At 40.7% G+C, this 25,523-nt stretch overlaps 1 protein-coding gene across 4 annotated transcripts; it reads left to right on the top strand.

The window, feature by feature from the left end:
• Window positions 1-9,251: 9,251 nt before the first annotated feature.
• Window positions 9,252-23,730, top strand: LOC125742842 (chromobox protein homolog 1-like). Of its 4 annotated transcripts, XM_049015241.1 has the most exons (8): window positions 9,252-9,541; window positions 16,599-16,683; window positions 17,090-17,158; window positions 19,435-19,606; window positions 19,830-19,865; window positions 20,415-20,592; window positions 20,679-20,773; window positions 21,342-23,730. In XM_049015241.1, the coding sequence occupies exons 2-8, from the start codon at window positions 16,635-16,637 to the stop codon at window positions 21,484-21,486; spliced, it is 744 nt and encodes a 247-aa protein (XP_048871198.1). In that variant the 5' UTR covers window positions 9,252-9,541; window positions 16,599-16,634; the 3' UTR covers window positions 21,487-23,730. The 4 variants fall into 4 exon arrangements, with proteins under 4 accessions (XP_048871198.1, XP_048871201.1, XP_048871200.1 ...); XM_049015244.1 differs by lacking the exon at window positions 17,090-17,158; XM_049015243.1 differs by lacking the exon at window positions 19,830-19,865 and having other exon boundaries at window positions 9,254-9,541.
• The last annotated feature ends 1,793 nt before the right edge of the window (window positions 23,731-25,523 follow it).

Genomic DNA, 25,523 nt, shown 5'->3' with positions numbered 1-25,523 from the left:
ACTTATTAAATCTGGCCAGCAGATTGATCTGTCATTTTCCACAGAATCAAAAATTATGTAACTTTATCCCACTAATAAGCACTGACAGGTTTCACCACTGGCACTGGTGATATTAGACAAAAATGTATTACAGATGCAGAATTTAGAACTAGGTGATCAGTGGTCATTGTTGACACACCACAACACACAACAACGAAATGTGTCCTCTGCATTTCACCCATATGTAACATAGCAAGTGGCAGCTAGCACCCAAGGAGCAGTACCTTGCTGGGATTCAAACCACCAATCTTTCAATTACAAGTGCACTTCCCTAACCATTAAGACACCACTGCCCAGAAATATGGAGACGTGCAAAAAAATGTATTAATAGATGCATTAAGTGGAATCGGGATGCAAACATAATTGCATCTGCTCAATTTCAGGTCCACATATCTGTTTCTGCACTTCCACATGCCTGGGGTCAATCAATTATCGGGCTGAATTCCTGTGGTTTGAACACGACAAAAACCCTTGGTTCCAGAAAATGGTTCTGGTTTCATAAAGAAGTTCAGGCAGTATGGAAGCGCCTTTGGACACCGACTAGCTGGTATATGGCATGGGACACGCGTCTGGCGTGAAAATCACGCTTTCAGACTGGCACGCTCATGTAACAAATCTTATGGCAAATTTGTATTATTCCATTATAAACCAAAAATTAGGCACATCAAAAGCACTGGTGTAGTTTGCTAACCCTGCAGGCTATTTACAGGGTAATAGATCTAAATGCGTATGCATGTGTGTACAGACTTGTTTCGCACTGAAAATCTCACGCCAGCCAGCTGACCAAAGTTTGACCAGGCTGACCAGGCTTTGAGAATTTGCATTCTTGATTATCGTAAGAGATGTGTGCCTGATGCCACTGATAAAGTGAGGTGTATTTTTAGTTAACCAAGTGAATTTTTAGCTAATGTGTGCAGGATTAGTGAAGCTAACTTTTTAGTTAGAGGATTAGAGTTTCAACTAACTTTGAAGACCATTACCAGACCAATTAACTTCCACTAATTTAAGTTCTACTAACTGTAAGTACTCCAACAAAAATTTGTAGCTAACGTGAATAAAGTTTATCAGCCAAAAACATTTGTAAACTATAATATCACATATATTTGTTCCTGTCTGTTGTGAGCAAATCTGCAACCATCTATCTGGCATGCTCTTGGCTGATTATGCGTAAACAAAAGACGTGATTGGTCGATAAGTTGTCGGATTTAAGGTAGTCTGGGTTAAAGCTAAATTCATATAATTGAGGTTTGTGATCAGCAGTTATCATTAGATTCTGGCAATTTTTTTGGTGGTTTATTGGTTAACCATTATCGAATTTAACTTAGGAGATAGCAGATTAGGGGTTATCAAAATATTTTTCGTCAGGTTAAAATACGGACTATCTCAACCAGTTTGCCTGCTTTGGGGTAGCCCATTTTCTATGCACACTTAACTTTTCGCATTTCTTTTTCTGTGATCTGTATCGGGAATCCTTTTGACGAGGCCATATGGTCACATCCACAATTGTCTCCACCAGCAGATTGATGCGCTTTGGTTTCTCCAGTCTCCCGTCTATGTGTAGTAGGACCCACACTGCTGTGTTGACACTGTGGGAATTGCAATAATCCACATTTTCAGGAATCATTCTTTCTCCGCTGACATGGAAAACAAGGCAGCCCATTAGTCACAGCACAAGCTGCCACCAAGTTGGCAGGTTCTGTACCCACAGGTGATTGCAGTTAGAAGCTAAGTGAGATACAGGACCACAGCTGCTACACTGGCAGAGGCTGAAGGCATGTCGTGAAAGAAGGCCATGTGCTCGAGCCTACAACCAGCTGACCTTGAAAAGTGGTCCCTTGTGTAATGAGGTGGAGCTGGAGGGTGCGATCTGGTTGGGGCATGGTAATTTCATTAACCTGGCTGCAACAATTAAGCAATCAGCACGCGTATATAGGACCCGGTTGTGGTTGCGTGTGTGACTGATTTGCAAGCGTGACGTGACTCTCCGTGCGCTAGTATCTCCTTTTCCGGAAGTTGTGGCTATATCCAACGCTGCAGGTAGGGCATCAGTGGACGGGGTCGTTTGCTTGCTGTATGGGTGGTTGTAATGTGCTTTGGTATCTTTCTTACAGTTGCAAGGGCTTGGTAAATCTAGCAGCTTGCGGTTGCTTCCGCTTTTAAGGTTTTCCAACTTTTACCGCGTGTAATCTGCCAGGTATGTCTCGTCTCCTTTTACCAACGTTTGGGTAGTAGGGGCATACCTAATACTGTGTTTATATTTGTAGTGGATCGCGACTTGGAGTGTCCCGGACCGACGTGAGCCAGACCATCAACGGGATACTAAGTCACTACAATTGCTGCTGTTTTGCCCGGATGTTTTATGTTTTGTTTCATGTTTTAATTGGTTTTAGGTATTAATGTGTTTTATTGAGTGGATGTAAATTGGGGGGTGTCGTTGGGAAGGCTTGGTGCTGGGCGGTGAGGATCCGTGTCGGGCGATACCGCGCTGCGTGGTCGCGTTGCTTTCTTTTAGCCCACCCCTTGGGTGGATGTACGTGCGTCATGTACTGCGGGACCCCTTAGAGTGTTGTCTGACTGTATGCCTCCCATTCCCCTCCCGATAACAGCTGCCTGGTTTGGGTTTCCTCTTTTGTCGTGTGATTGGAGTGTTTTAAACATGATTTGATTTGTATTATTTGTGCTGTGGTTTTTGTTTAGTAATTTGCTGTTTGGTTTCTTTGTGTTTTTATTTTGAGTGTTAATTGCCAGCAGCCTAATAAAGGGAGTGTTTATGGTCTTCGCGTCTCCCCTATGGTGATCACGAATCTGTGTCCTTTTATATTGGAGTGGGTTTTGAACTCCGGTATTCTAATTCTCTGGGTGAAATTCCCAGAGTGGCGTAGTCGGGTTGTCCATTTCCGTATTCCCTCGCTACTTCCTCCCTCAGTAACGCCACACTTGTAAGGCGGGTATATTTCTACAGAAGACACACATGAGGAACAAGAGCCTTACGTACATTCTTATATTCCAGAGAAAATGCATACATTTAAACTTTTTCCTGCTGCGTTCATGTACTAAAAATTATTAATTATTTCTGGCTAAGTAAGAGAGACTACAGGATCTTGGATGTTGTTCCAAAAGTGCATGGAAAGTGTGGGAGAAGAAAATAGTTTGTGTAAAAGGCAATTAAAGCAGTTAATCCTGAGGTTTCTCATCTGTAGACTTCCAATCCTACTCCTGTGGTAGTTTCAGAACCTGAAATAAAATTTTGAGTTTACACACAATTGTAAAAATAGTATCACAAATACACTTAACAGTACTGATAGAAAATGGTGTCCAAAAAAGCATTTGAACTTGGATAATTTTTGGTTGACTTTTTCTTTAAGTAGGTTTGATGGTGCTGCAGCACTACAGCATCTCCCAAAGACCTGAGGTCACTCCTGGGCTACCGCTGATGTTCTGGCCAGATGCTGCATTAGCTATGACGTTATCACAGGTCAATAAAGGTTAAGGACTTTAACTGACTCCCCCACTGATTTACAGCAGATCTTTCTCTGGAAGGGATGTGGCTGATTCCTTGGAGCCCCCTGAAGAGCTTGTCAGGTCATCCTTTTTTAAAGACAAAACTTCATTTTTGGAAAACACTTTGGCATTTCATTGTTCATGACCTAGACATGTGTAAGTACATTCAAGAGGGGAATTAGACAGTGAACAATAGAAAAAGGCAGAATTTGTCTGATTCTGTCAAAGAAAGGACAACTCAAAGGGTGAACTGAAAAGGGGCTTCATTAACCAAAACAAACTTAAACAGAAAAGGACCACAAGGGGTACAACCAAGCAACTGAGAACACCTAAGGGGAGCCTAGACTAATTCTGACTACGATAAACTCACACAGGGATTGACACTGGGAACGGTATGACTGGGAACGATTGTACTTTTATGTTCTAGGAACGTACATTTTTCAACTTCGGTTTTAAAAATGTCTGTACTTTTATTTCTAAGAACGTGTTTCGAATTTGTTTTTTAAACATCTGTATGATCTAAGAACGCGTTCTGAGTTCTGAGATTTTATACGAAAGTTAGTAATTTTAAGTTCTGACAACGTTCCTCAAATTTGGTTTTATAAATGTTATGAGAACTATTTCGAGTTGGGATTTATTTGTTCGTAATTTTATGTTCTATTATGGTTTTATAAACGTTATTTTAATACATTCCAATGACGATGTTTTAGGGCTATTGTTGTACATCAATGTTTTAGCAATGTCAAAGGAACGTGAGTTATATAATGTTACAGCAGAACATTCTGGGACCCTAACGGGAGCGGGGCTCTAGGAACGTTCCTTATTAGCTGGAAGGGGATGGGGGGCATCTCTGAGGCAAGCGTTTTCGTTTCTTCTGATCCCACCCGCTGACCGCGATTGGCTAACATAAATGTGACGCAGCGGGGGTGCTCAATACAACTAATTATCCAGTTACCAGCATGCTTTGCCCCCACACCAGATTTTAAATATCGAATGTTAATATATGTATTCGTGTATTTCTGTAAACAGTAAATGTCATACCTGTTCAATGTTTGCTGCGTAATGTTTGTTTCGTGTAAATTGTTGGCTTCTCTGTCTGTGCCGCATTTAGTATTAAACGAATAGTTGCTGTTAATAAAGAGCAGGAGGAATTCTATGAAAATAGCTAAAGAAAACCAGACTTTCCCGAAAAGGTCACACTTTCTCTTCCTGCTTCGTGGAACACCCCCAGAACTTCGATTTAAAAATAGCCTTTGTTTGCTGTATGAAAATGATTCAGGCATTTCGTCATAATTCGTTTAATTGCGCTCTATCTCTGGATCTGCTGCATCGAAATCATTCTGCGTTCTGAGTTGTGGCATGACATAGAACGAAAAGTGGCCATGAAATTTTAAGTATATGACAAATTGACGAGAACAAAGTTAATTTTTTGTCCGTAAGTACGTCGTTTGAAGTATACGGCCACCTTCGGTTTGGAGACAGCTCGGGAAAATACCACAAGCGCCCTCTAGAGGTCAATATCAGCTGCGCACAGCTTCATCTTCATTCAGTGTAATCACACATCTTTATATGGGTTACGGCAGCATGCAGTGTATCTGGCAGTCGACTTTCATGTTTGCTGGCAGTTCCACTGCTACTTTAAGTACGTACCCCCTAGTGCACATTATTTCCAACTCACATAGTATGGCGAGGCAGCCAGTTTAATATTCTAAAGGATGTTTTAAAGTGTTAAATGCGATTCATCCTTGTAATGACCTTTCATCTTGGTGGTATCACAACAGGAATCAAGGGAGGAGTGATGATCTACACGTTAACATGGTTCATCAAAAAGGGTTTTAGTCGTGGAAATGCACACTTGAACAGACTTTGGTATCATGACTGCTAACAATGACCAAGTCAAGGAACCCAGTGAGGGCCCTTATATACACAGATAAACAAGGAGTTCACGAGGGGCAGGTGTGGACCGTAACATTTAACTCATTACACGGGATGGAAAACAGCTGGAATAAACACAAACGAAAGGACACAGGAAGGTCAGCAGCGACACCTGCTGGCCAAACAGAAATGGTACAGGGCTGACAGAGCCAGGTTACGACCGGTGGGCTGCATGAACTTGCTAGTATCTTAGGGTTGCCAGTTCTCACTCATTTGGCGTGACACGCTTCCAGACTGTCACCCAAGATATTTTACGGAAAATCTATGTTATCCCATTAAATACCCAAAATCAGTTATATAAAAAGTCCTGGGGTAGTTTGCAAACCCTACAAATGATTTACAAGTTAATAAAACTATTACATGCATATAAATGCATGTGTGTGCAGACTTGGCAACTCTGGTATCAGACTGTAATATGTCCATAGAGAACAGAGCAAACTTCCATTTGAGAATTTCTTGAAGGGAAACAATTCAAGAAAAATACTTGTGACATTTAATAATTTGAGAACTGCAAATTCAAGATGGTTCTATCCTGCCAACAGAAAGTCTCAGATTTTTTTTGTTCAGTGACAGAACTGAATCAACACTGAATCAAAGCATCTCTTACAGTTCAAAAGACACATACTCATCCATCCATCCATCCATCCATTTTCCAAACCGCTTATCCTACTGGGTCGCGGGGGGTCCGGAGCCTATCCCAGAAGCAATAGGCACGAGGCAGGGAACAACCCAGGATGGGGGGCCAGTCCATCGCAGGGCACACTCACACACCATTCACTCACACATGCACTCCTACGGGCAATTTAGCAACTCCAATTAGCCTCAGCACGTTTTTAGACTGTGGGGGGAAACCGGAGTACCTGGAGGAAACCCCACAATGACATGGGGAGAACATGCAAACTCCACACATATGTGACCCAGGCGGAGACTCAAACCCAGGTCCCAGAGGTGTGAGGCAACAGTGCTAACCACTGCACCACCAAGACATATACCAGAAATTTGAATACCCAATAAGTAATGAAATGAAAATTTCAGCTTCTAGTATGACTATAAAAGGAGGCAGAACACAATGCCTTTTAATTACTAAACATGGGTACAGTGACAGGAGTGCGTTGTTATTAGTATCTTACAAAAAGGTTTTCACAATATTCACAAAACTTTAAGCAAAACCAAAATGATCTAGAGCTTCACACGTCAATGCATGTTCCACTGTATACAATCTAAAAACAAAACGACTGCATTGTTATCGACTGTTTTCTAGGTCGACTTATCGACCTAAGAAATCAAAAGCAAGCAGAATACTGTATTATCATAGATATTCCTATCTTAACTGATGGAATTTTTCACTGCACATGAGTTTAATCCAAAAGAATACAGCATAATGAATATATAATTTATAGCTATTAATCAGAGAAACCAATTATCTAAGTTATACTACTTAAACCAACCAAATACATAAGACATGTTGCTATACGTGGGCACTGCTTCACGCTTGAATACGTTCTAAGATCAACACAAACAGCAATATATAATAGGGCTGAAATGTTACATATTTCTTGTATTTTGCTCTTTCTTTCATTTGTGTAGATATGAACACATGCATCTTACAAAATCGATGACAAAATCATGGATGAAAAGTGGTATACAACAACTAACAAAAATTGGATATGATATATATCAGAAACAAATTCATAAATTCACATAAGGCTACTTTAAAAAAAATGGTTCTCATCCTTTTTTTGGAGGGGGTGGGTCGGGCGGGAGGGATTTTTTTTTATTTTATTTTTTTTACAAATTTTGATTGACTGTTTGGACTTTCAAATATGTAAGAAAATACATATTTGAAAATACATACCGAAGAGAGCAGACCTACTTAGTACGCCTCCTCAGTTCTTCCAGTTTGTTGCGTTTCAAATATATTAAATTAAGAAAATACAAGAATGTAAATTCCTTGATCCATGTGTATCTCATAAATGCCTTCCCAACTATGGATTTGGATACTTTATGCTGATGTTTCATTCGTGAATATAAAAATGATACTATTTGAAACCAATATTCTGTTTGTCATTCCCATTCTAAATGAACAACCAAGATTTTAAAATATATATCTAGAAAGAAAGTGTATTAAAACATGTTAAAACACGAGGAATTTACAAAATACAGGAACCTGAATGGTTGAACAAGGAAATGCAACTCTACAAACAAGTACTTAAGAACATGTACCACATCACTTCCCCAGATTTAAATCTTTGCACCAGCCCATCTCAGGTAGAGACTAATTTAGGTTCATGAAACCATTCCAAGACTAGGATTACACAATGTGGATCAATCGTCGATGTGGAATGCGCGGGTAATTCAAATTTCGTCATTCTTGGGCATTTTCCATCCGATTTTTACGAAATAAAACAAAAAAAATTCGGGTCGGAGGCATTTCGGCGGGTCGGGCGGGGACGAGAACCAATTTTTTTTAAGTGGCCTAAGGGCAAAAAAAAAACTTTTAAATCGAAGGAATATGCTCTAGATCAAATAAAGGCATGTTTAGCGATTTTAATGTAAAGGTTGTTCAAATGTTTTTTTTTACATGCCTCCGATTTGTATATACACATGACAAGTTGGCACTAATATGCTTAATGCAGCTATGAGTAGTTTTTCTGTTTCTACTCGCTGGATTTCCGAATATGAACGGAAACACAATGTAATCAATAATAATAATAAGAAGAAGAATAATAGCGAGCATTAAAAGCCAGCAGCTTTATTGTGAGCTACCCTCCTGCATCTCCACATTGCAACATTATTTGCCACCAGTCACCTTCGCTTCGCTCCTGCTGAGAAATTAAAAGACCCGGATCTAACAGACAAAACTGTCCCATCATGCACTACGGACCGGAAGAGGACGATCTTTCGATGACGGAAGAAGTGTTTGAAAAATGGCGGCTGTCGAGTGAGCTGAAGTCTTAATAAAAACATAGTGGTGCATTTCACATGAATAGTTTCGTGAGAAATGTAAGCATCATGTCTAAATATGTAACGGTTGCAACGAGAACCACGCCGTGGAGTTGTCCTGTATTTAAACCAATCATACAGAAGTAGCGTGTTGTGTGTGGGAAAAATAAAGTAAACAACATATCCGTTCAGGTTCACTCTGAAATTATTATGAGATTCCGGAGTGGTAACACAATCTATCTTCTAGGGCACATACAAACACATACTGTCACAGCTATATGTTATTGGCAAATTGGGGATTCCGCTTAGTTTTTGGGGCTGTACTAGCACAAAACCCGCGTGGTACAAACTTCACCCTCACAAAACGGAGGAGGGTTTTTTCAGTCCTGCAAGTCTCAAGGTTGATGATTAATTATTGTGTGCTATTTTTTGGTACCATTCCTATTTGTTTGTCTTTAGTGGCCTAGTCTATTTAAACAGAATAATCCTGCTGATTAGAGAATCTATTTTGTGCACTAAAATAAGCGCTTGACACTTTGGCGCCCCATACAAGAGCAACAAGAATTTCATTGCACGACATTCTAATGTGAAATTAAAAGTTGATTGGCTGAATTCTGTCCATTATATGCTCTCTGTGTGCGTCTGATATCCTTAGAGACGCATACGAATCTATAGTAAATTATCTTGTGCGCACAAGTTAATTAACTTGTGTGAACAAAGTAATAAATTGTGCGCACAAGATAAAAAAAAATACGCTATGGGACTCCGTAATACATGGTAGCGTTAAGTAAATTTTCATGTTATTAAAACACCATCTACCGTGATCCCTTTCGCCATCTCATTTGTACGCGTGCGCAATAGAAAGTGGCGGGTTGCTGTAGTGCTACCAGCTTCATTTCTTTGTTTAAAGAATCGAGTTTGGGAAGAATAGACAGGCGACTATCTTAGAACAGTTAATGTTTGCAGGGACGCTGGTTTTTTCATACGGTAATTTTACTTACGCGTGATTAAGGGGCCGAGCACGGGAAGGAAATATTTTGCTACTTGGGTGCTGCAGAAGTTAGTTGGTTGCTAGCTAGCTGCCGTTTAGCGCAAACGGTCGTTTTTTTCGAGCTAGCCAGAGGTAAGTTGCGTTTCGAGCTTCCCATTTCAACTTGCATAATGTGTTTTTGTCCGTGATTTAGTGTTATGTGCTGTTATTGTATATATTATTTTAAGTTTTTGGTGTCTGTCTGTATGCTTCAATGTATGCAATAGAATAAGCGCAACATGGAGGGAGCAAGCAGCTAATGTTAGCGCAGCCCGCTTCTGAAGCGCCTTTCGGGCCAGTGGTCTGCAGCTGTTTATCCAGTGGTTTATTACCCAAGCTTCACGTGTGTTTATGTGTGTGTCTTACCGTCAGACAGGGTTGCTGTAAAAACGTTAAGGGGTGGTTCAGTGTGTCAGTGATACTTCAGATTAAAATGCTTCTGCGTCAATGAGGACAATATGACCGTGTGCACAGATGTTACCGGTGCTGTGAGCTGTAACCTATGCCTGGGCGATTTGCTGAATTATTTAATATGTAAAAACTACTTTGGCTTGGTGGGTTTACTTCACTTTTGCTGCTCAGTTTTTGTAGATGCCGTGGCTGGTCAGTGTGGTGAATCCCGGTGGATTCACTCTAAATGGGTTTAATAGGATCTGTAGATTTTGTAGAACTCTAGATCCATTTGTAAACTGTATTTCACTGAATATTTCCCCCCTGTTAAGTTAATGATTTGAAAGTATTCGTTTTGTACATGTGCTGCGAAGACATGTGGTCAAAATGAATATTTTTTTTCTTTCGCTCTTGTGGGGTGGCCGGGATTGGTGGTGATGCTTACATGAACGTGCTTTTATTTGGTTCGAGACGAATAAGGTTTAGCTTAAACTATGCAACTTGCCCATATGGCGACTTACACTTTTGCCAGGAGTACAAATTAATTTAAAATATTGTTTGGTAAACACGCTTCAGCGCCGGGGAAAATGAAAAGGGGAAAAACAGTTTTGCAAGATTGCCGTAAAGGTTCGTAATGCATGCAAAATCTCTGCCACGCCATCAAGTGTGAATCTCGTGGGCGAGGGTGCAGCTAGAGTTGTTGGGTCCCCGACCCAGACTAATCCAGTTATATTCCAGATGTTCTTGGGCTCCTGAATTGGAACCGTCCTTTCCTCCCCTTTACACTTCTAATTTTGATGTTAAAGGTGAGCACTTTGCAAGAAATTCCCAATTGAAGTCAGGCTGTTTTTGCAAAATTAGATCAATATTTGTTCCTGTGCATGATTATATTTAAATTGGAAGCCATAATTGAATTATTACAAGGATAACATAGTCTGCAATTTAAACTGAAAAAGTGAAGCATTGAGGTGTAACTTGGATTGCCCTTTTGGCCTTATGATTTGGATGTCTTCAAAACAGCCACATTTTACAAATATAGAAAATCGATTAAACAATTACATGATTTAGATTACCTTGATCAGGCATGTAAAAACACGCTTTGTTTCATAAAATCACATTGTTTTCAGTCTGATGAGATGCCTCCAGTACTGCCCTCACTGTCTCCCCACATTGCTGTGTTGAGTTTTTGTGGCCATGTATACCATTTCACAGAGCATTAAAAGTGTAGGCTTAAAGTGAATTATTGCCAGTGTTTTATATATAAGTTTAAAGGTTACATTTGCCAAATTACCAAATGCCAGCAATTCCTGTCTCTTGCTGGCTGGTGCATGCTAACCCCAGCATTAATTTTATATAAGTTCCATTGATAACTGGACTAGGTTGGTAGCTGTTCATGCAAAAAAAGTACTGAATTGCGCTACTCAAAAATGCATTGCATTGATGATGCCTGGTTTTCAGGGGCTGTAATTTAATGTGATTGCACATTTAAACATTGAACATTTTAATCGAAAACAATTCTGTGGTAATTGCCAGTGTTGTGCATTCAGGTCCAGAAGTTACTAATCCAGACCAAGATTTTGTTCCTGTCAACCAGCTGAGTACTCTGTGACTGACTCTTTATGCTGAACTGGTTGGTAGAAATGAAATCTTGGACTGGATTTGTAGCTTCTGGTCCTGAAATGCCCAACACTGGTAATTTCATTTTTAAAATAATAAATAAAAAATATTCAAGGTTTTCAATGGTTCAGTCAGTGATTTTAATTTACTTTCATGAATTTACAGCCGATGAAATCCCTCACCCTGCACCACAGAAAAAGGCTGATCATTCAGTGTGATCATTATTTTAGTAGTTATGTCTTCAACTCTGGTGCTATTAACTTTTAATAGTTCAAATATTGGCCAGCAGACCAAAATTGACGTTGACCCGGTACCTGTCATACCCGGCTCGTCGGCTCCTCGTGTGTGCCACGCCCCCTGATTACCCACGTGTGCTTCCCTGATTGTTTCCAGCTTTGTCTGATTGCTTTGCTTAGTCTTGTCTTATTTAAGTCCTGGTCTTACCTGTTCCCCCTGTCTGTCATTGTGGTTGGTGATGGTATTCCGCCTGTCCCCTGGTCCTAGTCCTTGTTCCCCTAATAAACCCCGAGATTTACCCCGAATCCGACCTGTCTGCTTCTTCCTTACCTGCTAACCCGCACGATCGCCGCTCTGCTTGCCGGAGATCGTGACAGTACCGATATGCTGACATATTATGCATCTCCAAACCAAACCTACCTTGCTTACATTAGCTGCATGCATTCAAAAACTGGGTTTCCTAACTTACAGGCTAGCTAGATAGTTGGGATTGGACAGTAACCAACTTGGGGACATGATTGCCCCCAATGACACAGATAGTCCCCTGTCCTGTCCATTAGTGTAACATAACTTGTACATACCGCATGCTAAATTTTGTCGGTTGGTCTATACGAGCACTCTGTTGGAACTCCTTTCCTGCTAGGTTGAATTTCAGACCATATTTGTAAAGTGAAAATAAGACTGCTTGAATAAGATGCAATTGAAAAATGTTGAATGTTTACAACTGAATTTGTTCTCTTGAAATTTGACGTGAAAGTAAAGGAATTGTATTCAGTTATCTGAATTATAAAGAAGCACTTAAAAAATTTTGTGTCTTGTTACAGAATTGTGAAAGCTGGATATTTTTGTATTGATTATTTTAAGACGTGAAATTTTCGTCTTAAATTACAACCCCCAAAAATCCAGGGATTGTGAATGCAATATGTTTTTATTTCATTAGTGTATTTCAACAAGCTTTGTGTGATTTAATTTGCTTTTATAATAGTTTGCACACTACACTGATTAAGTTTGGAACTCTGTGTAATTCAATACACCAAACACTTGTTACGTAGGCCCACTTTACTGTGGATCATATTTAACTTCAGAAACCTACTGAACTTGGCAGTATTTGTTGGTGCATCAATGAACTGACATTCCAAATGCCTCTAACTCATTCTTGAGTTTTGGGGCATTATTCTCCTGAAATAATTAGTTTGCAGGTGGATGCACCTGTTTGGAGATCATATTAAGATATCCTGTGGCATTCAAACACTGCTCTACTGTCATCAAGGGGCCCACTGTGTGCTATGAAAGCGTAGCTCACGATGGTTACATGGACTTCTGGTTTTCTTCACCCATCAACATACCACAAGATAGCAGGTTATTATTTTTTTTTTAACACTTTAGTGGGGGGGGGGGCATAAACTTAGTAATTCTCACTAGTGAAGTACAAATGATGAACAAATATAGTAGCTGCTTGAGATTATGAACAAAAATGAGATTAGTATTTCACCTGTTACTCATTACTTGTCCCTTCAGTGGTTCCTGCAGCAGTTTCTTTAGTAGTTTTAAGATATACAGAATTAACAGGTATAGTAACTGCTGGAGATAAGATGCATCTCGATCCATTAATTCGTGTGTATTTTGTGTGTTATTCATTATTTGTTCCTTCTGTAGTTCCTAAATGTTTACAGAATTAAGATATAGTACAGACAGTAATTACTTGAGAAAATGTTTCACAATTCATTAATGATGAATAAACACGAGAAGTAGTAACTATGGCTTAGTTTGTGGTTAATTGATACTAAAGTAAATGCATAATGCTGCACTATTTGTGCCCTCTGAACTTTTAGGGAACCAGGCAGTGTTCTTACTCCTTAACTTGTAACTGTGTTGGTTTTATGAAAGAATATGTATGGTCAGCTACCATACCCTACTTGTGTGTAATGAGTCGAGCACCTTGGGTCTTCTGTGCTGTACTGGACTATCCTTTGACTACCTGTAGGGCACTTGATCCATCACCTTTCACCCCTTTCTTCGGTGAGCCATTTTCAGCCACTGGTCTGCAGTTGGCTGCATGTCTTTGGTGATGCAACATTCCAGATACAAATGAGACACTGAGTTTGAAAGCAGCAGTGTTGAAATTCCATGACATTTTCTCTCAGTTCCTGTTGCAACTGTGTTCAGTCTTAAGAATTTATATTTGAATTTGTTTATTGACCTTCCCACTGCTGATTTGAAGTGGATTTAGCATATGGCTCTCCAGCCTTATTGACAGTGATATCTACTTAAACAAAGAAAACAAATCAAGTCGAATAAATGGGTATTCACAAAAAACAAAAAGAGATCTGATTTATAATGTGTCGTGTGGGCTCACTGACTCACTGTGGGTTACTTGTAGCTTGTGGCCAACTTATTAACGACCTTATTTTAATAGTGACATTGATTTATGATCATTTTAACCTAGATTTAGTCTTTTGAGGAACAAGTACCCGTCTGTATTACATTTTGTACATTTATCTTTCGTCCTCGTGCTGAAGGAGTGTGGGACTAGCCCGCCCCATCTGAGGCAGCATAGGGCACTAGGCAGGGATTGACAGGGATTGAGGATGCTAGTCCATTGCAGGGACATTCGCTCAAGAACTTAGTCACCGTTTTACCTAACTGTGTTCAGATTGAGGGAGAACTAAAATACCCAGATGAAACCTGGGGAAGACGTCCAGACTCTGTACAGCAGGGGTTCAATTTGAACCCCTAACCCAGAAGGCATGAGACGAGAGTTTTATCTTTTGTGTTAGTGGTGTTAATTTATCATTAATTTTAAATGCTAAATTAAGAAAATACATCGCATGAATTTCATGAATTTCTCCCAAAAATACCACACAAATGTCACAACTTTTAGACAAATGCCATCCGTAATAGGATTACAGTGGTACCTCGAAGTCATTAGAACTTGAATTTCTTAAGTCAAACCATCCAGTTCGAAAAAAAAAAGATCTGAATCTCAGAAGTCGAACCATGAATGCCTACCTAAGAACTTTTACGTGTGGGGAAATGAGTTGCGCGGCACGTCTCTGTGCGGAAACAAAGGGCGTTTTTCTGCAGCGCAAAGTACGGTACTTAGATGTGTTTAGTACATGCTCTTCTTGTTGTATCCTGTTCGTTTTGTTTAAATGCTAAAAAAATATATTTTAGGTGTAATTTTTTGTGACCAGGAGTCAATTAATTGGTTTTCCATAATTTCTTATGGGGAAAATTTGATCAGAACTTGAACTTTTTAGGATTCGGATTTTAGGATTCTTTCGGACTATTTTTACCAAGGAAAATACTTTGGTTGTACTGTTACTTACAAAATAGCAAAGTGAAAAAAAAGTCTGTACTTCAAATCAGTCTAAATACTGTGATAAAATCGAAATCGTGCTTTTAACTGAAAAAAATCATGATATATTTTTGCCACAACGCCCACCCCTAGTTTGAGTTTGGTTTCAGTTATCTGACTGTGAATTGGTGGTCCTTTCGTTTAACTTTTGTGTAAGTGCAAATTGGTGGGGTGGCGCTGGCAACTGCAAAGGAGAGGACTGTTTTTGTTTTTAAAACCTGTCCAGTATTTATTATTACTCTGGGACATTTTTTGCATTGTTCCCAGATTTTTGCAAGTTACCAAATCTTGCAATACTATCTCACTTTTAAAGGACTTTAACATTGCGCCATTTTACTAACTTAACTTGGTTTAACAAATTCATTTGAAAACTTCAGAATCTGTTAAAGCTGTAGCCATGAAAACATTTTTAGGATTATAATAAATGTGTACAATTGACAGTGATCTTAATTTTGCTGCTTCCTTTCCCATATTTGGAAAATTGGAACATTTTTTTGTTTTTGCGGGAGGGGGGGGGGTGAATTTACTACAAACCACCCCGGTTGTTTATAAAATCATTTAGGCAGATAAAAATTTTCTGTGGCATGTTATGGTATAATGGTTCTTTTGGCTAGTCACCTAAATGGATTGTGACATTTCTGGAGCTGCTGACGTGAGCTCAGTGAATGGTTTTTCCTTTCCTACTCCTGTCTCTCATCTGTCTCTCGTAGTGTATATACATGTATATGTTTGGTGCTTTAAAATGTCATTCAGCAAACTATAAACAATGTATAAAATGGAAGCAAACAAGCCTGCCCGTGGTGTTCCTTTCGTTTTTTATGAATGTCATCGTTTGGCCTTGTCTTTTTGTGTACGTTGTGCATTAGGGGCCATAACTCAATGCTGCTCCTCTTGCTGTTGAATGTGAACTCCTTTCTTGTATTCATGTGATGGTTCTTAAGAGTAGTGTTGTTACTTGCCTAAATTTTGTGTATAACAACTGACTAAACTTTTACACAGTCTTTTACTTCTCCAGAGACTTGCAGATTTGTTCTGTATAGGATTTGAAACTGTATTGTATGCTAATTATGTTTACCTTAGCATCTTTGACTAAATGTTTTACTTCATTAGAGTGCAAAACAAATACGTTTAAAACATTCTCATCATCTTTACTTTCCACAGACTAACTCTCTCACTGTGTGTATAAATTGTCAGATGTAATTGTATGTTAGAATTGTTGGTGGGGGTAGTCCAGATGTTTTGTGTCAATGGTACAGACCACAAAGCTAAGGAATTTGACACTTGATTTAACAAATGTCTCCTTTCAAAGAGGGGATCCCCAGTTTGGACAGACTTGATTAGAACGGGTCATTCTGGCTTGCATGTTGGTACAGCGTCACGCTTAGCCTTGTGACGGTGTTTGAGGCAGAAGCCTGCCGACGACTGTGAGATTTAATTTGTTCTTACGAATGCCATTCTCTCCACCCTTGTGCTTTTCTTCCCCCTTGCTGTCATTTTGATTGCTGACCCCGCCCCCTCCCTCACCGCCCCTCTGTTGCCGTTGACAAGGAACCAGCTGGTTCCACAGACTCTGCCCTGCCAAGCATGAGCCAGCCTTCAGAACCCCCTGTTGATGCTCCCGCAGTTACAACAGGTTTTGGATAACTTTGTACTTCACTGTTTTGTCTTTTGTGTGTTGGGCAGTGGGTGGGATAAGGTCTGCTTAAGTTTTTGTTTCAAGGCACTGGTTAATTTTTGCAGTGTGGACACTCTGGTAGGTTTTAAATGTACAGTAGTGCCTTATGTGGTTTATAGAAACCCCAGACAATGTGTTTTATTATTCACTACTGTGGACTGGCACAAAGTTGGTAACCCTTATGTACTTCAGGGGAGTAATCATCATCGTAGCTTTTTTGCCTTCAAATTCTGATTTGGCTGATTTCACCTTACGTTTAAAACGTCAAAGTGGAGCTGTTCGAAAGCACCTACAGCATAAGTCATGTAGATGTTCTGTGGCATGTCCTGCGTGTACATTTTTCAGATGTTTCCCTTGGTTTTAGAGACTGAGAAATGTATAACAGAGGGGACAAGAAAAAAAGAAATTCTACAAGAAAACAGTGCCACCAAAGGTACAACTTTTAATAGCTTCACTACTCTTCAGATTTAGCTGCTCCTTGTTGCTCTGCATCAAGTTTTGAAATGACAGGCCAGCAGGACACTATGTAATTTGCCAATTAAAATGACAATTTTAAACTCCTCTTAAATCTTAACTTTTCATCAGCAGTGCTCCCTTTATGAGAAATCGATAAACTTGGATTTTTTTTATCACCTTCTATTTTTCTTTCGTGAAATGCTGCTTCTTTACAGAGTAAGTACTAAGACGAAGCAAATAGGTCTTCGTGTTTAATGTCTTCCATGAGGAAACTTACCATTTTTGCTCCTAAAAGCGGCTGTACAGATTGTGAGATAGAACTTTAAGATACTGTGATTTAGACTGAGGTTACAATCAGTAAACATCTGCTATTGCAGGAAAACATGTTTACAGAATTATTGCCCCTTTCCACTCATTTTGATTCCAAGAACCAGCTGTTGCGATGTTCATTGATTCTCATTCAGCTATATGTATTAAACTCTGCTTTTGCTAGAGTTAATCAGAAGGTCCTTGTACGAGTATGTTTGTTAAACCAAAAACAGTAATTCCTTCTATACTTATTCAGATCAGGACTGCTGTCTGTTTTCAAAAACAGAGACAAGTTCCAAACTCTTCTTGCTAAAGGCATATGCGATACAAACCTGCTTATCAGGTATTTGCTGGATTCATTTATACTACTTTATTCACAAGTCTTCTGTTAGTTATTCTCCCTGTAGGCCCAAAAGATGCTATTGTGAGGAACTTTTTAAACAAAATCTTTTTATCAATTCTTGCTGCGGGTGCTGCTTTGACCTTAAGATACGTTTTGGTAATTTTTTGCAGTAATAATTGCTGTGGCATTTGGAAAATACACCTAAGCATTTGTCAAGCTTTTCTGGAGCTTAATACATTTAATTTTTTTGGTAAACTGATATTACATGGCCAAAGGTAGTTCATATACCATGCTAAACAGTACAATGCAAGCAAAGTTTGAAGTCAGTGTTTGTCAGGGCTTCTTTAGCTGATTCAGCATTTCCTGCCTTATTTTCCATCTGCCGCTTTGTCCAGATTCATACAAACCCCGCCCACCTGGGACTGAACTTGGCCCATGCTGGACTTCATCCCCCATGTATAGAATTGTTCTTTATAAACTGTCATTGTAGTTGTATATGAACACGGTGAATGGGAGACACACAGTGCTGCTAGGTTTCTGTATGTTGACTTGCCTCAGTAGGGGAGTTGTTGAAACCTGCATAGATTATATGGGTATTTGCTTCTTCCCATGTATTCTTCACCCTGTAAAGCCAGCATTCACCTGACAGAGAGACACATGTTTACTTGACACACTTCAGCCATATTTACAAAATATTGGGTTAGTGTTTCCAGACCTCAGGAACAGGCATTGCTTTAAAAATAGCTTCTGTGATCTTTAGTTGTTAACCCTCCATAATTTATCATGCATAACTAGCTTATTGCTGTTGCACTTTGCCCCCCCCCCCCCAATTATTTAGATATTTGCTATAGACAAGAGGTAGATATTTGCGATAGGTAAATCATTAGAGCATTTTAAGATTCTTGATGTCTGCATTGTTGTGCTTTCCATTTAAAGCCAAACTTTGCAGACAGGTGTAGGCAGTATGATGAATACAGCGTTAAACAAAAGTCACAGTGCCTTTAAGTTCCATGGATGAACCTAATAGAACATAAAAACTTCTTCTGCCCAGCCACGAATCCTTGTGTATATATTTTGAAGGCCTCAGAACTTCACTTCTCAGAATCACTGCAGAGGGTGTCCCCACTGATAATCAGAGGTGTGACCTTGATAAAGAGGGTTTGGTTTTGTCAGTTGCAGCCATTTGTGGACACACACGCACACCCGTGGGACTAAAAAGTGGCTAATTGGAGACCCCTGCACTTTATATGTGCATCTTTAATTGGCATAATTTTGAGATCTGTTAGTTGATGATTTCTGTACTGGGTTTTCCAAAGGTGCTTTGGGGTTTTTATGATACTACTTAATTTAGTGTTATTTGCATGCAGGTTTGTATATGGGTGCTTTCTGCCTTGGTTCAGAACAAATCAAAATGCTTGCATTCTGATAATGCTTGTTTCCTATAAGGAGCAAACATTGTGGGGGATACTCTTTAATATATTAGTTTTGATGCCTGATTTAATGCTAGTTGTGTTCTTCTGGCAATAGAACAACAGTGTGATGATATGTGTTGACTAACTGCTTGCTGCTTTTCCCTGATCCCTCCCTGTTCTTCCTGCCAGTTCCCCTTCCAGAGGTGAAGCTGGCGGCCACCGCTGGGAAAAAGCAGAACAAGAAGAAAGTGGAGGAGGTAGTGGAGGAGGAGGAGGAAGAATATGTCGTGGAGAAGGTTCTGGATCGGCGGGTGATGAAGGGCAAGGTGGAGTACCTGCTGAAGTGGAAGGGATTTTCAGAGTAAGTACTTCACCTGGAAGTTGTGTGCTGGGTGTTGGTCATTGGTCAAGGGTTTTTACGACTGAAGTTTAACGTGTGTGTGTGTGTGTGTGTGTGTGTGTGTGTGTGTGTGTGTGTGTGTGTGTGTGTGTGTGTGTGTGTGTGTGTGTGTGTGTGTGTGTGTGTGTGTGTGTGTGTGTGTTGTTAAAGCTCAAAGCTCTAGCGTGTATAATGCTGTCTTTAGTCGTTCCTTGCAGGAGTGCTGTCTGCCTACAAATCAGTTAAGCTACAAATGCTGCTCATTGCCTGGTACTGAACAAGTGTTCCATGGTGATAATGAATGCCAGATAAGACTACTGAACAAAAAGATGAGTACAGAGATGCAAACACACCGGAGCTGGAGAGTTTTCCTTGCTTATTACCGTTTGAATGTAGTAATAACAATAGTAAGACAGGTGTAAATGCTTCTTACTAACGTTAAGTACATTTTTGGGTCAGGGAGCAAGGTCATTCCTTGGAGCAGCTGGGGTTAAGGACTAAATGGTGATTTGATATTGCCTTGGGTGCAGACCCTTGAACCAATGAGCCTCAGCTTTTTTCAGTGTGCTATTTTGGGTTTGACACTCGCTATAATGCCATCGTTACACTGAATTAGCAGAAGCTATGCTGTTTGCTTTGAGTCGTACAGTTCATTTTACAATTAGGGATAACGTATTTCTAACTGCTCTGTCGCATCTTCAAAAAGCACTTTGTATGAAATCAGTGAAGCTGTGTATGTATGTGCGTCTGCCTAAAACGAGAGAGGTGACATTTAGCTCTTGTGTCCCAGTGAGGACAACACCTGGGAGCCTGAGGACAACCTCGACTGCCCGGACCTGATCGCAGAGTTCCTGCAGTCGCAGAAAGCAGCCCACGAGGCTGGCGGGAAGAGGAAGGTGGAGTCCGAGCCAGATGGGGCAGGGGCAGGAGCAGCAGAGGAGAGTCGGCCCAAGAAGAGGAAAGATGAGGTGACCCACCCTGTCAAGGAAGAGTCTGTGCAGAGATGAAGGCCTTGCCTGCTGACTCTGTCTGACTTGGGCTGGTTCTCTTGCAGCCTGAGAAGCTCAGAGGGTTTGCCCGAGGCCTGGAACCCGAGCGCATCATTGGGGCCACGGACTCCAGCGGGGAACTCATGTTCCTCATGAAGTGGTGCGTATCATTCGTGTGTTGGTATGCCCTGTAAGCAGGTCCTCCAACTTCCAGGGAAATTTGGGGGTTGGTGGCAGGATTGGCACTCCAGCCACTGGGGAAAAAAACTCACACTTGTCCATTTGAACTAGTGTGGTACTGAGGTATCACCTTCCACATGGCTGCACTCAGGTTCTCATCCCTGGTGGTTCGTCGTGTGGTGAATGTGGCAATGTGCTGTAGTGCACACCCCTTACCTACTTCTGTTCATAGTATTGGAACTACTCTGTGGCAGTGGAATATGACACACAATGGGCACACAAGGTCACATGGGTACACAAGTACAGTCAAGTACACATATTGAGAAACAGTCCATTTAGGATTGATCATTTTTTACGTTAAAGCAAATAGGGTGGTGTGTAGCTCAGTAGGCTATGAACTGAACTTTTGAATTCCTCAGACCGTCCAGTAAATGTAGTGCAGGTTCTACTCACCTGGTTGGTTATCTTGCCCGCAAGTTCCTCGGACTCGTGTCACTATCTTAACTTGAAACTGCCCCCCCCCCCCCCCCCCCCCCTCCTCCCCACAGGAAAAACTCAGACGAGGCAGACCTGGTGCCAGCCAAGGAGGCCAACGTTAAGTGTCCACAGGTGGTCATCTCTTTCTATGAGGAAAGGCTCACATGGCACTCGTACCCCACAGAGGAGGAGGAGAAGAAGGAGGACAAGAATTAGACAGGGACTGGGGGAGGGGTAGCGGGCCAAGTGGGGGGAGGGGTTGCAGATCCCCCTCTGTTTTTGTTTTTTATGGTTTTCTTTAAAACGCGAACACATCACTTAGGTGAGCCGGCCGGAGGAGGCTATAGGAGGTGCGTGAAGGGGTGAGACAGCAGGGAGGAGGTGCAGTATCCCTTTCTGTTTAGACACTGGGTCACCACTCAAGCTGACAGCTTCAGCAGGGGTTTTCAGCTACTTGTGGTAAGATCACACATTTGTATCCAACAGATTGTCTACAAACATTTTAAACATTATTTTTAATGGCTAGAAAAATCTGAAAAAAAATAAAGGCTGCCAAAGACTAGTTGTGATGACCTTACACTTGTATTCAGAGAAGAAACCTTTTCTCTTCAAACTTTTTTTTGTCTTTGGATTTTATTTTTCTTTCTTTTGCTGTAGTCTGTATATCTGCAAAACAAACTTTAAATTTGTGCTGGAACAACCTCATGACATGGCGGCTGCATAGTTTTGCTGTGGTGTGCTGCTCTGGTGACATGCAGAGAAGTGCCCCCAGGAAGCTGGAAAATGGGTTTACACAGGCTGAACAGCGGGCAGGCAACTAGTTCGCTACACACTGCCAGCATCTGTGGCCGGTGCCCGCGAGCTAGCTGACACCCGTGTGCATAGTGTGATGGGAAATTCCTGGGCAGTCTAAGCTGTGCAAGCCAGCCAGTGTTTTTTTTTGGCAGGTTCTGAGTGTAAATCTCTCCTGAGCTACAGAGGTTTAAAATATGTTCAGTGATTGTGACCTTGCCTCTCTTTGAACAGAAAGCTGGTGCGTATCCAGCGATACATGCACACACAAACACAGATGTCTGGCCACCAATCCCAGAGGCCACCAGCTGTAAGTGTGGGGTTGGTGGACAGCAGACGCCCTGGTCAGATTAACAGGTACAGAATAAAATTACTGTTCAGTATGAGGGAAATGTTTATTTTGGACCAAATGTCTTTATTTTTACAATGCATTTCAGGATGGACAGTAGTGAGTAATTCTTCAGCAGAATGTTTTCTGAAGAACCCTCAGAGTGCAGAACCCTCTTAACATACAGATTTTTTTTTTTGGAGAATCCATAGTATTTCAAAGAGGAGCAAGCATGTGATTGCAGTATTATACATTTGCTCACATCACCGGGCACTGGTGTTGCCACTGCCATACTGTTTTAACAGAACTTTGGAAAATAAAGTGCAATTAACGACCCCTTTTCAGAACGTTTATTTTTTAATTTTTTTGTATTTGCATTGAATAGCTCGTTCATCTGTTTGACCAGAGTAATCTTTCCAAAATATTGTCTGTTTCCACTGCAGTGGTCTTGCTCTCTGCTTTGTGATGTCCGGTTGGCAGTTGGAGGCAAGAGTTGAATACTGCTTACTTGGATCCAACTGCCAAGGAATACCCATGTTTTATAGGAAAGGGGTACCAATTTGCCACTAAATTGCTCAGCTGTGTGAGGAAAGAGGCTTCAGCACCCGTGGGTGATGGGAATTGCTGCATACTGTCAATCACTGCCTGGTCTAACCCAAAGGGAGCCACAGAGCAAGCCAATCAGAAGTGGGGTACACTATTAAACCTGGGTCTTTGACGCCTTGTGTCTGCTGTCACTGTTTGACAGATTTCTTTTGAGTTCAAGTTCAGTTTGTCATGGAATTTTCATTTCGGCATTTAAGGCAGTATTCATCACTGCAGTGTGTGTGTTAATTTGATTTCCTGTTCTGCAACTCCCTGTCAGCGCTGCCTTTCAAGGTCTCAGACAGGTCTATTTTCCTACCTGGATAACCAGTTCACTGCTTGCCTCTCATTACTGTTGGGAATCAAGGACTTGACTCTGCCTTATCAGAGTGTTTGGGGTTACAGAGTTGGGTTTGAGATGTGAAAAGCATATGATCATTTTGTTTTATAATATAGTATTGTATGAATTTCCTTTGCGTTTACATTTTAGAATTGAAGAGACCACAGAGTACAGTTTTTCTGTGATTTTGTGATTTTCTTGTGGAAGATGGATCAGTTTCTTGGTTGACCCTAACCCTAACCCTAACCCCACCCCCTACCTTTTTTCCTCCCAAGGACAAAAATATATTGTGGGGCAAAAATAAATGAAAAGCGGTTCGTTTTGCATGTACCACTGTTTTGTGATCCTTGGTTTAGGAAATGTTACTGTAACTTGTATGTTTTTTTTGCAATACATGCTTTCTTTGTCATGTCTAGTTTACTGTGTCGATTCACTTTTTCTCAAATTCTTTTTGTGTGTTTTGTATACATCTTCAGCTATGTGATTTATCAGTAGCATGTCCTGTATGAAATATCCACTAGGTGGCACAATGACAGAAAATTGAATTCTAGAATATTCCCAACTGTCCTGTCCAAACTAGTATGTGAATGTATTTCTGTGGCGATTATATGCGAAGGTAGCTATTTAAAGCCCCTTCGTATTTGAATACCCTGGTTTCAGTGCCAAGTTATGGACAGAATTCTTGTCTCTCGAGTCTTCTCGCCACCTCCAGCCCACACATCGCCTCTTGAAATCAGACCTTAAGTGTTCATGTGCAGAATTGGAGTCTTCTGAATATCTTTTCCTACAGAGGACATAATTTTGCATTGGTTTTTTTTCCTTTAATAGAATTGACCAAACAGAAATTCAAAGTCAGAACTACAGCCTGCTTGCAGTGTATAGCAGTGAAATATGGTGTATATCAGAGTAAATTCATTAGTGCTTCAAATGCAAGTTCTTTCCTCTTGTGAGGAAATGTACAGTTAAACTCCGACAGCGCTGTGTTTTGCAGTGCTGTGCATGAGGTGTGAAGGTGTCTCTTCCTCTCAGCTTATTATTCCAGCCCGGAATTAGCTGGAATGGTAGCTGCGCAGTGGCTGCTGCATTTAGGGCTGTAACTTGTTAGCAATTTAAACGGCATGTTTCATGCAGCAAAACAATTCGGTGTCCCAGAGGTACCTTGCTGCTACCACCTTCATGTTTCAGGTTAAGACACCCAAAATGTAATTAATTGCAACTGAGTGATGATTTTATTTTTGATTATTTTTTTGCTTAAGCTACTGGCAATCAATGAGCCAAACATGAATTTATATAGTATGTAAATTTCTGTTTTGAGCCTTTGAGTGTAGTTATATACCTCAAGACAAATTTAAACTAATAGATTATAAATGTAGAAAATGCATACAACAAGCCACACCTTTGCTATTGTTGCTTATACATGACAGCACTTTGGATTTCAGGAGAGAACCATCACACGTGGGTGGACAGCTGATGAAATTCAGGCTCTTTACAGTAGAGGGCACTGGTGCTGCATATTTCGTATGTTTGTTGGGGTCAGTCCTGAAAAGTATTGCAGATCAAGCATTAGTAATAAGCAAAGGGGGGTGTATGAAAGGAAAGGGGTCAGCTCTGGTATGAGACCCATGTTCGGGTGTTATTTTGTAATCCACCTTCCAGGCTAATATTTCAAAATAATCTCTGCACTTGTCTGCTGTGACGAGCTAAACCCCTGCCCATATTTGCTGTGGGCAATTGCTTAAGAGACATAAAGTGGTCCCCCATAAGGCATCAGTAATCAATAGTTTTCTTGTTAAGGGAAGGTGTTTAGATTGGCTGGAAGCTTCCTGGAGAAGGAGTGGGGAAGGGAGGATAAGAGGGAATCTGCAGCACTATTGGGAGAAATGCACACACGCGCTAAAGCACTTCCATCTCCTACCAAAAGCATAGCTGGTCAGTTATACGGGCATATTAACAGGACACTTAATCATTGCCATTGGTTTCCACATACAGGTTCTTCCTGAGGTGTCTTCAAACTGCTGTGCATTGCAGCCAGAGCAAATCAACGCAAAATCTGTTGGTGAAGGCAGAATATCCCACTGCTTCTTCAACTCCCTTTGACGTTTTGTTTGCCCTCCAAGAAAATACTGTGCTCATCAGTCATGTCATTTGCTCATTTTATGGTGTCTTGCTGCGGTATCTACTGACTCCTTGGCTGTAATTTGATTACTG

The sequence above is a fragment of the Brienomyrus brachyistius genome, chromosome 5, assembly GCF_023856365.1.
Source record: "Brienomyrus brachyistius isolate T26 chromosome 5, BBRACH_0.4, whole genome shotgun sequence".
Taxonomy (NCBI): domain Eukaryota; kingdom Metazoa; phylum Chordata; class Actinopteri; order Osteoglossiformes; family Mormyridae; genus Brienomyrus; species Brienomyrus brachyistius.
This window is presented reverse-complemented; position numbering and strand designations above follow the sequence as displayed.

Bases quoted from the DNA above. Each gene is read 5' to 3' on its own strand.
- LOC125742842 (XM_049015241.1), top strand. From the start codon at position 16,635: ATGAGCCAGCCTTCAGAACCCCCTGTTGATGCTCCCGCAGTTACAACA. The intron at 19,866-20,414 runs GTTAAGCTACAA...CTTGTGTCCCAG, and splicing joins TGCTGTCTGCCTACAAATCA to TGAGGACAACACCTGGGAGC. The intron at 20,593-20,678 runs GTGACCCACCCT...GTTCTCTTGCAG, and splicing joins CCAAGAAGAGGAAAGATGAG to CCTGAGAAGCTCAGAGGGTT.